This window comes from Arachis hypogaea, chromosome 9, assembly GCF_003086295.3.
Source record: "Arachis hypogaea cultivar Tifrunner chromosome 9, arahy.Tifrunner.gnm2.J5K5, whole genome shotgun sequence".
In the NCBI taxonomy this organism is placed as follows: domain Eukaryota; kingdom Viridiplantae; phylum Streptophyta; class Magnoliopsida; order Fabales; family Fabaceae; genus Arachis; species Arachis hypogaea.
This window is the reverse complement of record NC_092044.1, coordinates 18,105,789-18,122,868: the sequence shown is the minus strand read 5'-3', so window position 1 is coordinate 18,122,868 and position 17,080 is coordinate 18,105,789. Positions and strand designations below refer to the sequence as shown.

Below are 17,080 nucleotides of genomic sequence, written 5' to 3'. Positions count from 1 at the left end.
CAAGCTGCACATACTTTGAACCCACTGTTGTTCACAGTTGATTGAGATCAAGCTGGATTTGCCAAAGTTGATACTTAGCCCCGACATCACCTTAAAACTACGAAGCAGTCTCTTGTAATTTTTAATAATCTCCTCCTCTGGCGGACAGAATAACACAGTATCATCAGCAAACTGGAGATGCGACAGTTCTATATTGTCTCTCCCAACAAGTAACGGAGTTATCCGACCATTCCTGACTGCCACTCCAATCATTCTATGTAGGACATCCACAACAAGTACAAACAAGAATGGTGATAGAGGATCACCTTGTCGCAAACCTCTTTCCATCTTGAATGGCTTTGTTGGTGACCCATTTATCAATACCGACATAGAAGTTGTGCTAACACACTTCATAACCCAGTCTCTCCACCTTCACCCAAAACCTATTTTCTGTAGAAAAATATCAACAAAACTCCACTTTAACCTATCGTAGGCCTTTTGAAAGTCCAGCTTGATTATTGCCGCTTCTTTCTTCCTCCTTTTAAGCCAATGTACCGTTTCACATGCAATAAGAGCCCCATCATGTATTTTTCGTCCCTTGACAAATGCACTCTGAGTCTCTCCAACTAGGCCTGGCATAACTGATCTCATCCTCCTAACTAGTACCTTCAATATCACTTTATATACACAACCAACCATACTTATTGGTCGGAGGTCCTTTATCTCCTTAGCCCTAATGAATTTCGGTGTCAAAGCAACGGATGTTATATTAGAGTCTGTCGGTAGCTTAGATGTCTGAAAGAACCCTAACACAGCTGCCATGAACTCTGTTCCAATTTCATCCCAGCACTTCTTGATGAAATTCATATTGTACCCATCACTTCCTGGAGCTCTATTTGATTCACAATCCCACACTACTTCTCTGATCTCCTCAACTGTTGGCAACACCTCTAGGGTCACAGCAACCTGTTCAGCTATCATATCCACTAGATCATCCCTAAGACCCACCATAGGAGACTTCTCTTGATGATACAATTTTCTGTAAAACTCACGGATAGCAATTTTTATTCTTGCTTGATTTCTTACCAGTCTTCCATCAATTACCAAAGCATCAATCTTGTTGTTCCTCCTTCTGTTTGAAGCTAAGTTGTGAAAATACCTGGTGTTTTTGTCCATATCCTTCGCAAGCCGTGAACGTGATATCTATTTCCAGTGCAATTCTTTCCTCATGTACCACCTCTCACAACAAGACACTAACGCCTTCCTTCTTGCTTCCACTATTCCATCATATACCCCATTACTTACTATGTCATCTATCTTCTTGATCTCCTCCTCAAACTTCATAATTTTTTTATCCATGTCACCAAAGTTGTCCCTGTGCCATTTTCCTAAAGGAACCGTCATAGCCTTCATTTTGTCTGTGAAATGCATGTCCCCTAACCCCCTCCATTCCTCTTTGACCATTCTTAGAAATCCTTCATGTGTAAACCATGAATCAAGGCTTCAGAAAGGTCTAGGTCCACCTCCCAACCTTGTATCTTCCACTATCATCGGACAATAATCTGGCAAGCCCTTTGGCCCTCCTCTCAATTGAATCTCTGGGAACTCCTCTACCCTTTCCAGACTAACCAACACTCTATCAATCCGACTGCATGAGCGGCCTCTGAACCAGGTAAACTTCTTGTCATTGAGCGGCAAGTCCACCAAGTGCATTTCTTGTATCCAATTTTTAAAGTCTTCAGCAGATACTGATAAACTCACAGTACCTTTCCTTTCCTCCACTTGTACAATCTCATTAAAATCTCCCATAAAGCAACAAGGGACTTGGCATAACCCAACTACGTAACTCAACTCTTTCCAACAGCAAGCTTCTCATCTCTAGTATGAGCACCATAAACTTGTTATTATTGTTATTATTAGTTATTAGTATGGCTATTATTGTTAATTATTAAATATTTCTATCCATTTCATTGAATGATAAATTTAAGCGCTTTTTGTCAAAGAGTGTTATCAGATGCAGAATAGATTGTTCACTTTTTTTTATTGTTTCCTAAAAAATAAATACAAAGATATAACATATAATTTGACTTGTATAAATCAAATCACTTTTATATTTTGAACTTAGATTAATTAAATTAAATGTCACTTTTATATATACACTTCATAATGGTTATCTCATGAGGTAGATTTCAGCTGAAGAGGTATTAACAACAGATTTCTTATTGTTAAAGTACTCTTCCTATGTGATTATCTTTTAGAAGAAGAAAAAACTCACTTGTATATTTAATATGAAAAAATTTTGCAGGGTGGTCCAAGTTCTAAAACTCCTATCTGTATTTTATGGCTGTAGTTAGAAGAATCAACAAATCAGGAACTAAATCAGAGAATTCCAGTGTTCAAACTTTTCACAAAGATCATTTGTCGTGTCGTCAACATCTATTTGTTGGTACTATTTCTACTTCATTTCTTTTTTTTCTTTTGTTTTTAGTATTTATTGCCTTCTTTTAAGGAAAGGGGGAGGTAGAGGAGGAGAGAAGGGGGGAGAAGAAATGAAATTCCTAAAAAAATGATTAAACGATAATTTATTCTCTTTTTTCGCTATGTCCTGAAAGGAATTTTTCCAGAAGGTACGACAGTTAGATATTTTCAACTTGAATTTAATATTTAGAATTTTTTCTGTTTTGAGTTCATTTTTGAAATAAGTGACACTGCCTTGTTTGATGGCGTTGTAAGTTCTTGATACTTTAATTCATCATGCTCAAATTAAATCCAGTTAAAATTTTATCTATTTAGTCTTCTTTTTTTTTGGGTTTAGTATAACGGTAATAAATAAATAAAAAAATCAACTAAAATTTTCATATGCAATGTATTAATTTTTCTTATTTTGTGTTGACAAATGAATAATATATTGAGAAAAATTGCTATTATAGTTACAATTGAATATCATAAAGGTCCCATTTTATGTTAGAATATATCTCATGTAAGGGTTTTTCAAAAAGCAGGCTATTCAAGAATTGACAATTAAAAAATTAAGGGCTCAGGTATACAACTTAGCTACTTGCTGCATTTGTTCTTTTAGAAATTCATATTTTGTTGCTCCTACATCTACTAATCGATATTTCATTTATTTATTTATTTAAAAAAAATAGATTAGAGAATTTGAGAAAGAGAAAAAAGGTTTAGCTACTAAACTTCAGGTAATTGAACGATGAAATATTTTCTTGAAACTTTTGTTACCTTTGTAATAAATTTGAATAAGTTTAAGTATCTTCAACAAGCAAGCAATTCTAGAGATACAAATTTCATGTATTATATCCATAGTATAGAACTGATGCCTTGAACTTTACTATTTGAGCTTAGTTCTTCTGGTTGTTTGTCTCCTTACCAAATATTTCCTATATGATATAATTAATCTAAATGAAGTTCTATCTTACTTCGTGTAATTTTTGAACAGCCAAACATTAAAAAAAATAAGGGAAAGTATAGGGGGCTAATGGCTTAAGCGTACAATGCGTACAATAGAGGTTTAGGAAGTATTAGAGATATAATCATTAGTGTTACATTGTCCTATCAAGTTACGCTTTTGGGATGAGTAGTTTCATGATATGATCTTAGAGTTCTAAATCCAAAAGGTCAGGGGTTCGATCATTGGTGAAGTCCAAAATCAACTTAATTTTTTGGGATGAGTGGTTTTATGACAAGAGATGTTTATTTATCCTGGTATTCGAATGATTATTCTGAATAGTATAGATGATGTTCATTCTATTCATGGATCAAAGATTTAGCCCATTATACACATTATACACTTAGGCCATTGGCTTCCTCACACTACTCAAAAAACAATTGTAAAAATGCTGTTTTGTTGTAGCGTGTATAATTGTTATTATTTATGCAAAAGCAACTATTACATGTAAAGATGATGGTGAAAGCATTGATTTTGTTATTATGCTTACTTAGCAGTTGTATTTGTTATTTGAATTTAAAAAATTTTATTCTAGTCAACATAAGAATGTTCAGAATTAAGTAAATTAAAAAAGTAAGGTATCGATGTATTTTTTTAGACACCTTATAAAATATTCGATATATAAGATATTTTTACAAAAGGTCGATGATTATGTGTGTTATGACTTATTCAATTTAGCATTTATTACAATAAATGAGATCACCATTATATAAGTTATTTAATTTGAAATAGCATAATTTGTGATTATAATTAATATATGTATTATTCACGAACAAATTAAAAAATAATTTCCTAACATAAACAAGTAATTAAGTTTTGCATTGAGTTGGTAGATATCGACCATAGTTCTTCGTCCTCATGTTCAATTCCAACAAGTTCTTAGGAATGACCTAATAAGGGGGAGAACCCAGACTGGTGCCATGAGAGTTCATTCTTTTCTCCCAGTGGTCAAACTCAATGGTGTTGGGTTTTTTGAAGATTCTAAAGCAGGCAAGGAGTGGGTCCAAACTGTTTTTGATTGACGACGAGACGGAGTTCGTCCCGGTGATGCAAATGTTTGGGATTCCTTCGTCACGGTATATATCGCCACCACCGCTACCACTTCCCTAGTTGCGCCCCAAGTTTCAGACTACTATTCGATATTATTGCCAATACATGAGGGAGTGTAGAGCTGAAGATTAGCACAATTTCTACAATAGAGAGTCTGTACACGTTGCCAGCAATGATTACAATAGTACAACAAATCTAAAGAACTACCCTCTCATACGGGATCATGTCCAACTGCTGCCTCCAATGCAACATCCTCTGAGTATGTCATTTCTAAGTTGTTGTGGCAACCCAGCCAACCTCAGAATGCAAAACCAAGCAACATGTTCACTACTAAACAAAAAAAAAAAATCACTAATAAATACCTCATGGTCAATGGAAATGTCTCCATGTCTTGCCCATCAGGGCACCACTTTGAAAATCCGTGGCAAATCCAAGAAAGTAGTAGTGGGATGTTTCTAGCTAAGTCACCTACCTTGGAATTGATAACCATGCATAGTGTGTGGTAGGCCGAAGCAAGTAAGGTTGATCCCCACGAGCGAGTAGCCCTTGCACTTGGCATGCACGGTCGAGCTAGATTCATCTGTTATCAATATATATATAGCAATGGTTACTAAACAACATTTAACGGGCCGGGGAGTTTATTGGACTTTTAATATTTAAATTTTCATTCATCCTAAAACCACCAAACATATATATCACAATTGTTAACCAGAAAAAAACATGCACGCCAGGGAAGCAATCAACTTTCCTAGGTATGATGGGACATTTATTCCCATGATTCTTTTACCTCTTTGGATAACTCCCAAATTTGAGCGTCGTCCCTTTGTAAGTATGTCCCATTCTCATGATTAGTTGTTCTGTTGACCCATCCACGTACCTTCTGAACATTTAGTTTTTTTTTTATATTTTTGAATTCCTTAAATAAAACTTATAGTAGAATTAAAATTTTATATTAGTTTTAAAAAGTTTGTGTCATTAGAACTAACATTATTTTAATTAGTATCAATTATTTGAGATAATTATTTTTTTAACTCCTAAGCCTTGTATGTGATTTCATATTCTTTCCTAATTATAATTTTAACTACATTTGTTGTTAAAATTTTACAGTGATCACAAACTCCATAATCATAAGTATCAAAGCAACCATATAATTCCAATTTCAAATGGTAAATATATTTATGTTAATAAAAACTCCTGGTAAATTTTACCCTAAAATTATGAAAATTTTCTGAATTTGTCCCTTGTTCCAACTCTTAGAATCTTGAGAAATAGAGTAGAGAAAACCACTCCTCACTTTTTTTTCTTCCCTACCCCATTATTGTCATTCCAAAGAATATGCTAACACAGTTGAAAACGAAAAAGACATATGCAACTATATTCCTATTGAAATAGGAGAGAAAATTCACGTAATTATTATTGTCTTCTTTATTCAGTTTATTGTTATCTGTGACCGAGAATGACACACCTTGTATTTATTGGTGTGTACTACAAAAATCTTAGTCTACAACTCTACATAGATAATCTTTCTCACATGAAAAAAAAAGAAAAGAAAAGAGAAAAGAGGTAGACTATATATTTTTTGTGGTTCCAACTAGACATCCGCTTCCAAATTCCTAACTTTAAGTCTTTAATTTGCATTTGTTATGCATATTGATGCTTCTCACCAAGAACTAGGCCCACTAAATTTGTAATTTGTTGAAAGCCAGAAGGAGAAAATATGAGTGAGAGGAAAGAATGCGATGCTTTAGTTGGCAGTTGACGCATAAACAAATGCCTATCTATATCTCATCTATCTATTTTCCAAACTAATTATTTAATTAAAAAACATATTTAATTTACTCAGAAAAATGTTAATTCATCATCACTGCTATGCTCCTTTCTTCGTCGCTCAAAGTTCCACCGCCTAACCACAACGTGCAACATCACTTGTACATTTTGATATGAGGTCCGCCATCAATGTTTCCGCGCAAATTTTTCTTTCATTTTTACGGTCATTTAAAAAAAGGTCAAATTATAATTTGACCTATTGAATTTGTAAATATTTATTTTTGATATTTAGTGAAATTTTGTAATGCAAGACCAATAATTTAATTATCTCTTTTACCTTTTTTCTTTTTTGTATTTAAACATTTTTATATATTTTTTATTAGCACTTAATTGTTGCTTATTATACTTAAATATTTTCAAAGTCATGAACAAAAATAAAAAATTATAATTGAACACATTCCTTCACTTTCTTCAAATAGTGTTGTTGCTCATAGACCATAGTCTACGTCAAGGATCTTTTAGATTATTTGCTTCTCTCATTAACTTGTCCGCTTAGTAGTATTTTTAACAATATGTAAAATTTGGTGTGCTTTTTTTATACGGAGATCACAAATCTGAGTTTTAATTTGTAAAATTTAACTTTTTTAATTTTTAAAACATAAACCAATCTTTTGATTTGTGAATTTATATAAATCTAACTTTCTGATTGGTGAACTTTAATTTTTTTAAATTTTTAAAATATAAAATTGATCTTCCGATTTATGAACTACACAAATTTAGCCTTTCAATTTATGAATTTCCGAAATTTAAATTCAGCTCCTCTCAAATTGGGTCATCCTGAGAATCTATATAAAAAAAATGAACCTAACTTGTCTCAATGTAGGTGTGGATAGTCTGTTTCATCATTTTATGGTAAAGAACATTTCTTATAATAATTAGTATCCAAGGAATTATTTCCTGTAATAGCAAATAAAGTATTCTAATGATGTTTAAATTGTTACGGATATAATTATTTACGTGTCTTTTTTTATTAGATTAAATTTTTTAAAACAATAATTATGTTATAATATTAAAAATTTTATAATTTAAAATAACACAAATAAAAAAAGTTTATGCAAAAAAAATTATTTAAATCTAAAAAAATCTTATTTAAAAAAATGTATGATATATATATATATATATATATATATATATATATATATATTATCAATTTAAATTAAAAATAATAATTTTGTGACATAAGCCATTAGCTAATTGTAATGGGTTGTTGATGTATAGGGTCAACATACTCTTGTCTGTAGGTCAAGTAAACACAAATCCATGTAATTTAAGGCGTTTGTAATAAAGAATTGTAGCAAAGTGTGTATTGCATTTCATATTTTCATGTGTACAACTTGATGATTGATAGTCAAAATAAATGTCAACAAAATGCGCATTAAAGTATCTCACGTTAACAACTGAGTTCCTTCAAAGTCAAATCTCACATGTTGATGAAGCCTTTTGCTTCCGTTCCAAAATTGCACAAATTTATTTACAACTGAATGGATCGAGTCACATTTCACGTTTTATTATTATTATTATTATACTAACATGTACTTTGAGAATACATTTTAAAGATACTATAAAAAAACTTTATTTAAAATTATTGAAAAGATAAATATTTTTATATTTTTGATACATTAAATATATAAAAAATTTAAAAAATTAATTTATTATCATTGTCTTTGGAAGAATACAAAATAGTTAAATCCTCCTTATTATTATTGTTATTATTATTAGTTAACTATTATGTGTCATAAGAATATATAATAAGCTTATCACTAGTAAAAAGTTTTAAATTTTTTAATTTAACGAATATAAAATAAATACATTAAATAAAAACTTAAATTTTATATTTTTAATAAAAAAATTTTGTTTTATATTTTTAACATATACCCTGAGAACATATTATAAATAAACCCTTATTAATAATAGAAAACTAGAAAAAAAGAGATGGCACAAACTCCCTCACCAGAACAGTTAATGTTGCAGGTGCAACTTGGTCATGTAGATCCACCATTGATAGCGCAGCAATAGTGTGTATCACATTTCACAATCATAATTTTTATGCGGCTATCGTTGTAAGACCAAATTTAAAAAAAAAATCTATATGCATTCCCTTTTTCAGAATTAATCAATGTATGTTGCAAGAGATAGAACATCGTATAGAAGAAACTGTGGGTGGTTTGCTTCCATAACTTCCCGGCGATGTTTCAGTTTGATAACCCAATTTGAGCAATATAAATGTTTTATTAATATAATACAATATTATTTGTTTGTTCGGCTAGTTTAAAAGCACAATTATATAATTATTATGTAATAATAATATATTGTGAAACCAATGCTTAATTGAAGCATCTTTTAAATCAAAATAATATAAATATAAATATTTAATTAAATTTTAATATAAGACTTTTTCCTCAAAGTATTAATATATATGGAAATTAAACTTAATAATATATAATAGACATTAAAGACTAAGGCACAATTTCGTGTCAAGTGTAAGTTAAACAATAAAAAAAGTTAGAAGAAAAAAATTAGACAGTTGTAATTATTTTTTTTTTTCAATTGGTATGACTTTTTATTTAATTTTTAAAATTTTAAATGAAATTAAGGGTCTTTTGAAAATTATTTATTGTGACAAAATATTGTTTTTTTGTCTCAACCACTTTATTAATAATGGTAAAGATTACATTACATCTAATATCATTTATTATATGCTAAAGCAATGTAGGCATTTATGTTTACTTACTAATATAAAAGAGAAAATTCTAGAGTTTTTAATATATTTAATTAATGTATGAACATTACAAAATGTCACTTTACAATAATACTAACCAAAACCATTACATATACTCTTGAATTTCTTAACAAATAAATATAATATCCTTACAGCACTGATTCAAAAAATGTGATGATATTATAATTAGATTGGCCTCATGATTTATCTCTGGCCAATTGGATAGAACTGGAATGTCAGTTGGGAATCAAATATATTGTGTGTTTATTATTCTCCTCCCACTCACACTGTCTATCTGTTTCATATGTGTGTACAGTTGCGCATTTTAAGAGTGCATAGCATTTATTGGAAGAGAAAGTATACACATTTAGTTAGTAGCCAAACTTGCTTCTTTTCTGTGGCAGCGGGTTGTTGTGCAAGTGAGATGCAGATCCCAGATATTCCAAAATTATTCAACAATGGCGTAAGGTGTACATTAAAATTAGATCTAAATTAGTTATTAAAGTAAAATATATATATTAAAATATATAATATACATTAAAAATAAATTAAATTATATATATTTTATATAGTGATTAATTTTAATAAATAATTTTAATATGTAAGTAGTATTTTTGTTATTTTTTTTATAAATACTAAAGAGATAATAATTTAAAATTATTTTATTTTAATGTATATAATTTTATATACGTAATCCCTATAATTATTACACATTTATTGCATTTAATATTATTGAGTTATTTTTTTATAATTAAAAAAAGACAAAATAAAATAATTTTGAATTATTTGAGCTAATTTTTTTATTATCTATCAAATATTTTTTTATTTTATACATATTTTATTTGAGTTTAAAATTTTTATTTGACATTTTTTTCTCATTTTTTATATATTATGTTTGGTTAAAAGATATAAAACTTCCATAAGATTAAATAATTAATATACTTTTAGTTCTTATAAATATTTAGTATTTTAATTTTAAACTTTTAAAACAAATTACTTTAGTTTTTTTATTCCTGATTACACTTAAGGTGACAAAAATATCATATAAGGTAACAAATCTATTTTCCACTTTAAAACCTAAATGCCATACTGTAAGCATTATATTGTATCGGTTACTGCCAATCGAGTAAAGAACTAGGTTGTTGATCACCTAATTAACATGGTCCAGTTAGATATTCAATTATTTGAATTTTAACCTAATGAAGAGGCTTTAATTTCACTGTGTCTAAACAACTACAAGCCTTTATTATATATAGATAGATACTTCAATAATAATGATGTTTTCATATAAAAATATGATATTATAAATTATTAGATGAATTAATATATTTTATTGAATATAATATTATATATATATTTAAAAATATTTCATAATAAAAAAATAATAAAAAATAATTAAAATTTATCTTATTTAATATTTATTAATTATTGATAGAATTAATGAATGTTGAATAAAATAAACAAATTTTAGCTTTTTTTTAAACTTTAATATATATTACCATATATATACAATGTATTTGTATCATTGTACATATCCTGTAAAGAGAGAACATAAATATAAGATAGAACTCCTTTATTTAGACTGAATTTATGATACAATGAGAAACTAAAAATTTAATTATTTTTGAATTAACATAATAAAATTTATATATAATAAAAGCTATAAATTTAGTAATAATATATTAAATTATTATAAAAAAATCTTTTCTATTCCATACACAATTTCTCTTCAATTACCGACACAACTAAAGTATTTAATCCACATAAATATTTGAGTCTATTCTTTAACAAACCATTAATCAATCATATAATTAAACATCATTTTAAAACAAATCATATTGATATCCTAACTTATTTAAACTTCATTTTTTGTAAAAGATATTTACTTGCCATTCTGGTTTGTGAACTACTTCTTATTAATTGTACAAATTAAATTAAATTTGATGCAGAGTACTCCCTTTGAATGATTGCCACAAAGACCGTTTTCTTGTGTCACCTTGATCTGTTACGTGTTTAAGCGGTGGGCAGCAACATTAATTGCAAATTGTACTATAGAGATAAAGAGTGAACATAAAGTAATAAATATGAAACACAAAAATATCGACAAATCAACATTGCTTTATATTACACAGGAAACAAAGTTATTAATACACAATTAATAGTGAGAAAAATTAAACAATAGTGGTCCACTATAGCCTATAGCTAGTAGTATAATGTAATGATAAAAATTTAGCTGCCACAGCCATTTGAGTTTTTTTTTTTTTTTTTTTGAACTCATTTTTCGACATCACAACTATTTGAACTAACCAAAGTATCTAACAATTACAGTACCTAAGATTTACCACACGCTCGGTTAATAACTACACCTTCATTACCCGCCAAAATCAGGTACTTATCTTTTCTCGTAAGCTTAGTGCACTCAAACCCCAACGCGCTCCCTATCTGACTTTGCACGTGATTCGCGACTTTGAATCTCGCCTGATGTTCTTTCTCAGTAACCACTGCCCTGTCAACGCACCGTGATCTCTGCACGTGTTGCAAGAGGTCGACGGTGTAGACTGGCGAGGGATTCATGAGAAAGAACACAGGGTCGAGACACTTGAGTCCCCCGGCCGTAGTGCCGTGGAACATGGTGACGTGGCTGTTAACGGCCACGGGGGCAATGTCGTCGCACATCTCGGAGAACAAAGGGCTGAACCTCAATAAATAAGGCTCCCGGCAAGTGGTCCCTTCGGGGCAAACAACTAGGTCTCCTTGGGCGAGCAAGTGCTTCATCATGTTTGCGTCTTGATCCCGGTTCCTAGTTAAACGCACCGTTTTGATTGGTGCAAGAATCTCTGACATCCTACTCAAGCTGTAAGTAACGGCGATTAAGTTCCTCTGAAGAGTGAAAGAAATGTAAAGAGGGTCCAACAAGGTCCTGTGGTTGCACACATAAAGCGTGCCCGTCTTGTTATTATTGTTGGGGGGCATTTTGGGGATTTCGGAGGTGGTGAGGTGTATGCCAGTAAATACCAAGAGGGGGGTTGAGAAGTTATAGGGGAGAGAGAGGGCAAGTGAGATTCTAATAATGGCGAGGATTAGGGCATAGGGGAGCCACATTAAGATGGCTATGGAGTCAAATAGAGTGGGTCTAAGGGCAAGCCTTCCATCGTGGAAGATTAGTGGCTTTGGGTATTTGTCCTTTGATAACCTTTGCCAGCTTCTCTTCTCTGCTTCTGACACCGCATACACTTCCTATTTATTGTTCCATCCAGTTAGAAAATAATATACAGAAAGAGACAAAAGAAAATGTGTGTTTTTATGTATGCATGCACTCTGGTACGCGGGGGCATTTAATTTTAATCACTTTTTTCGAATTTTTACACTTTTGACTAGACTCTATCGGGTAAAAAGCTAGGAAACTCCTGGAAAGTTGCAGGGCATTGCTGTTATACTAAGGAAACACAATATTCAAAATTAAAATATAATAAGAAAAAGTCTGCATGAAAAATTGGACTTGGATTTTTCTTTTCTTTATTTGTTTAATTTGATCTATTAAACATGGTTTTAGTATATTATTATTGTATTAGAAAATACATTTAAAAGTAATAGAAATAACGGACAAAATATAAAATCTTGCAATTCTCAAACAATGTAATAATGAAAGCTAGATATTATAGCATTTTATAAAAGAATTTTATTGTTATTAATCAACTTTGAAACCAAAATCAATGTTTAAGATTGTTAGTAACTTAATTAACATGGAAAACGAACAGGACAAAAACTAAAGCAAATTTGGAATAAACACAAACCTTGCAATGGGAGAACAATTGATGATCAACAACTTTGTTGAATCTAGTAATTCCAATCATATCGGAACATCCTTTCCCTTCTTGAACCTGTTCCAAAGCATGCAAAGCACTTTTCTTCTCCTCCATCAACCCAACAAAGTATCCACAGAAAACCTTCAATTCCCTCCCAACAACAACATCAATCTCCAAATACTCTCTCAAGAAACTCTCCACCATGATTCTTGGCATGTTCGTCACGCCCACTTTCTTCCCGCTGCTTCTCTTCAACACATCAAACATTTCTTTCCCAACGTCTTCCAAGAGGAATTTCGGCAAAACCGACCTTCCCACTCGGAAGCTATCTACTTTGATTCCGAAAAAACATATCATAACCATCATCTTGAGCCCCAGTTCTTGCCCTACTATATCTGGTGCGCACGCAACAGGATACAGCAGGACAAGAACAATGGCTCTGATTAAGCCCCCTGCTTCGAATGCCACCAGCATGAAGTAGGGGAACAGAGAAGAGGATTTCAACAGAGCGTTTTCAACATCAAAGACGAGTGTATGGTCACCGAGTTCTGAAGAACGGTGGTGCTGATGGAGAAAGGAAGAGAACTTCTGGTACTTGAACTGTGTGCTGAGGATGTTTCTGCGGAGGCCTATGAGACTCTTGAGTTGTCTAAAGAGGAAACGGTACCAAAAGAAGAAAAGGGATTTGAAGAAAAAAGCTCTGAACATTTTAGCCATTCCAATATTTAGTGAATGAATAATGAAGTGAGTTTTGTTTTAGTTAACCATGTATGTTGCCATTTTACGAAGCAGAACCCCTTTCTATTTATAGAGCTGTGGATCCGACAATACCCATGTTTTTCTTTATTATTACAGCCAGTGGCAGTCAGTTCCTTAAGAAAGCAGCCTTAGATCTGCCAAGTATTTATGGTTCAATAATATATTTGAAACACAATTAAAAAAAATTATTTATTTAATATTTATTAATTATCGTTAAAATAATTATATAATTTTAAAAATAATAAATATAGATATCATGCATATGAAATTATTAATTATAGATATTATGATATATAAAATAATTTTAAATATTATATTTTTAGTATCTTCGTTATGTTTTGTATTTTTATTTCTTCAATAATGTATAGAAATTGGGCTAATATTTATTTTATCATTATTAATTAATATTTTATGTTAACACTTTATTTTTAAATTATTAGAATTTAGGTTAAAGGATTTGTAAATTGAAATTAAGAATAAAAATATTTTTGTTAAATATGAATTGAAAAAATATCAATTTTGTTAATAATGTAGTATTATTTTTCACTACAAGAAAAACATTGTCGGAATAAATCAGAAGGTATAAATTTTATCGATAAATATTTACCGTCGGAATTTTCGGTCCGACAATAATTCTGCGACCGATTACTAGCTCGAAGAACTAATTGGTTACAGGCAAATTTTTCTGATGATATTGTTGACGCCAAAAAATGTTGTTTCTGCACCGTTACTGTCGAATTGACAGTAATGTCATTTTTTTAAAAAAAATTCAAATAAATGGTCAACTTTAATTTTTAGTTTAAATTTATTTTTCACACAATTAATGGTCAATTCATATATAATGAAAACCTTTTATTTAAAATAAATAATACAATGTTCAAATAAATTAAAAGTCAAGTACATCAAATAAATACAATAAATACAATAAAACGAAACACTAATAACTACAGATCCAGGTAGTCCTCGTCATCATCGTTGCCGTTGGTCCCGTGGCCCTGAGGAGACTACGCAGAAGGCGGTAATGTCTGTATCCCACCAGTAGGACCGCTGCCACTAGCAGGTATGATGCCAGTGGTGCGCATCTGAGCCTGATACACCTCCATTTGAGCTTCCATACGCTGCACTCGCTCCATCTGCTCCCTCCCCCCTAGTCTGAGGTCATCCATATCCATCACGTGTGTGAGGATCTCTTGATACCTCTCCCAATAATTTTTCAGCTTCTGAGCCTGCTGGTGAAGGCTGCCTTGAAACTCCTGCACTTGCAGCCTCAAATCCACGCCTTCCTCGAGTTTGACGACTCGACTGGTGGCAGATCCTGACGACGGCCTCAATTTGGAAGTGTGAAAGCTGATGGAGAAAATAACCCTAGCCCCGTGTACGCGGTTCTTGTATGCCGCTAAGGCAGTCTCTTGTTAAACTGCGTCAGGATCGATAACTGAAGCTGCAGAGCCATCGGCGGCGTCCTCCCCACTTTGCTGAGACTGCTAAGTCGCGACCTCTAGTTTCTGTATGCAGGACTTCTGTGTAACACAAGTTATTGTGATTAGTACGTCAGATATACAGTTAATCTCTAATAATTTTATACCAGAAGATCAAATGTATTTTTACTCACATAATGGTCCTGAGACTACTGATCAGCGAATCTCACTTTGTTCTCCTTCAATGTGTGGGTGTACTTGAACGTCTCTACCAATGTCGCCTCACAATCCAACGATTTTGACTATATATTTTACAATAAAACAATATGATTAGGATGCCTAGTAATAATATACAAAAGAATATAAATATGTTATTAACAAAACTAAAGTCACTACAAATCAGTCTGGCCTTAGTCTTCATGAAGGTCGCAGAGTCACCGGTATACTTGGACAACCTGGCCGATGTCCTGTTAGCTCTGTTAGTGTGACGCCGATGCGTGAACCTCATCGGTCTCCCAATAAACTAGCAGAGCCTTCTTTATTTTTGGTCGGAGCCAGGTCGTCAAGTGGTCCTGCCCCTCACAAATAACCTTCAGTGTCTGCTGGAGCCGCCTACTCATTCTATGGTCGAATATCTTTCTGATGGTAAGATTGTATTCAGTGTCCGATATAAAGTGCAGCTGCAACAAAGAAATTTTAAAATTAGTTAATCAAAATAGAAGATATAAATTAGCTAATAAAGTTTGAAATTAAAAAAATAAATACCGCCCATTTCTGAAACCATCGCCTTCTAGCTAGTCTCAGTGGAAATCTTCTTGTAGCTGGGTTAGGGATAGTTGTACATTAGTTTGACGATGTTGGTCATCTCCTAAGTACATGCATTGTTGTTCAGTATAAACCTAACAACATTTCACAAACGAAACAATATGGCAATAACCATAAGTAGTAAATAGAAAACACTAACCAAGCAACCAAACCTAAATCCACTAAACAAGAAATAATAACCAGACACTTGCAACAATAACCACAATCAGTAAATAGAAAACAATAACCAGGCAACCAAACCTTAATCCGTTAAATAGGAAATAATAACCATAATCAGTAAACAGAAACACCAAGTAGGCAACCAAACCTAAATTAAACAATAACCAGGAACTTGCAACAATGGCCATAATCAATAAACCAGAAACACTAACCAGACAACCAAACCTAAATCCACTAAATTAGAATCAATTTGAAGGCACTTTTAGGAATAACAATGAACAGAAAATATATAAGACTCAAAGTCCTACTTATCCCATGCCGCCGTCAAGCCAAATGGTCAACCATACGATGAGAGGTGGTGGAGGGGCATCAGTTGCCTCACTTTCGTGAGAGGACTCCGGAGACGCAGCATCCGTCGCTGGAGGCGGCGTCGCCGTGGTAGCAGGCTGCCCAACGGTAGGAAGTAGTGTCATCGCCGTAGACGGAGGCACGTAGTTAGAGTTAGGAACCATGATGAATGGTTGGTCCGCTAAACCTACAACATGTGACACTATCGTGGTAGTCAGAGTAGAAGGATACGATCCATAATTTTTGGAGGTACTAGAAGAAACTCTCCCTCTACCACAACCACGACCACGTCCACCGACCAGTAGCCTAATCTACAGCACATCTACTTGTTGTCATGTCTGAAAATAGCATACCAATTAATAAAAATTTAAAATAACAAATTAACATTAAATTATAATAATACCAATGTAATCCTTATAACTAATACCTCAATATTAAATTCAACATTTGATAGTATAAACAATAAGTGTCTTAGAATAGAACCATTTCAACTATAATGTGCATTATTGGATCTAAATCGAATATTAAGTGTGGAAAACACTTCAATCAAGCAACTTGGCATTTACACACAACATACATACACAAAACTTAATTAGTAAATAATTTCCAACACATTACAATCATTTATCACAAAGAGATTTAATTAACTATGTCAAGCAAAAATTAAACATCCTAAATCAGATGGTAGCTACAACATAGAATTTAAAATAGACAATAGACATAGAGG

At 31.9% G+C, this 17,080-nt stretch overlaps 1 protein-coding gene across 1 annotated transcript; it reads right to left on the bottom strand.

Annotated features, from left to right (window-relative positions):
- Window positions 1-11,136: 11,136 nt before the first annotated feature.
- Window positions 11,137-13,623, bottom strand: LOC112710568 (probable glycerol-3-phosphate acyltransferase 3). The gene is made up of 2 exons (XM_025762841.2): window positions 12,833-13,623; window positions 11,137-12,275 (listed from the first exon to the last, which is right to left on the bottom strand). Exons 1-2 carry the CDS (start codon window positions 13,559-13,561, stop codon window positions 11,370-11,372), a joined length of 1,635 nt encoding a protein of 544 aa, XP_025618626.1. The 5' UTR covers window positions 13,562-13,623; the 3' UTR covers window positions 11,137-11,369.
- Between the last annotated feature and the right edge of the window lie 3,457 nt (window positions 13,624-17,080).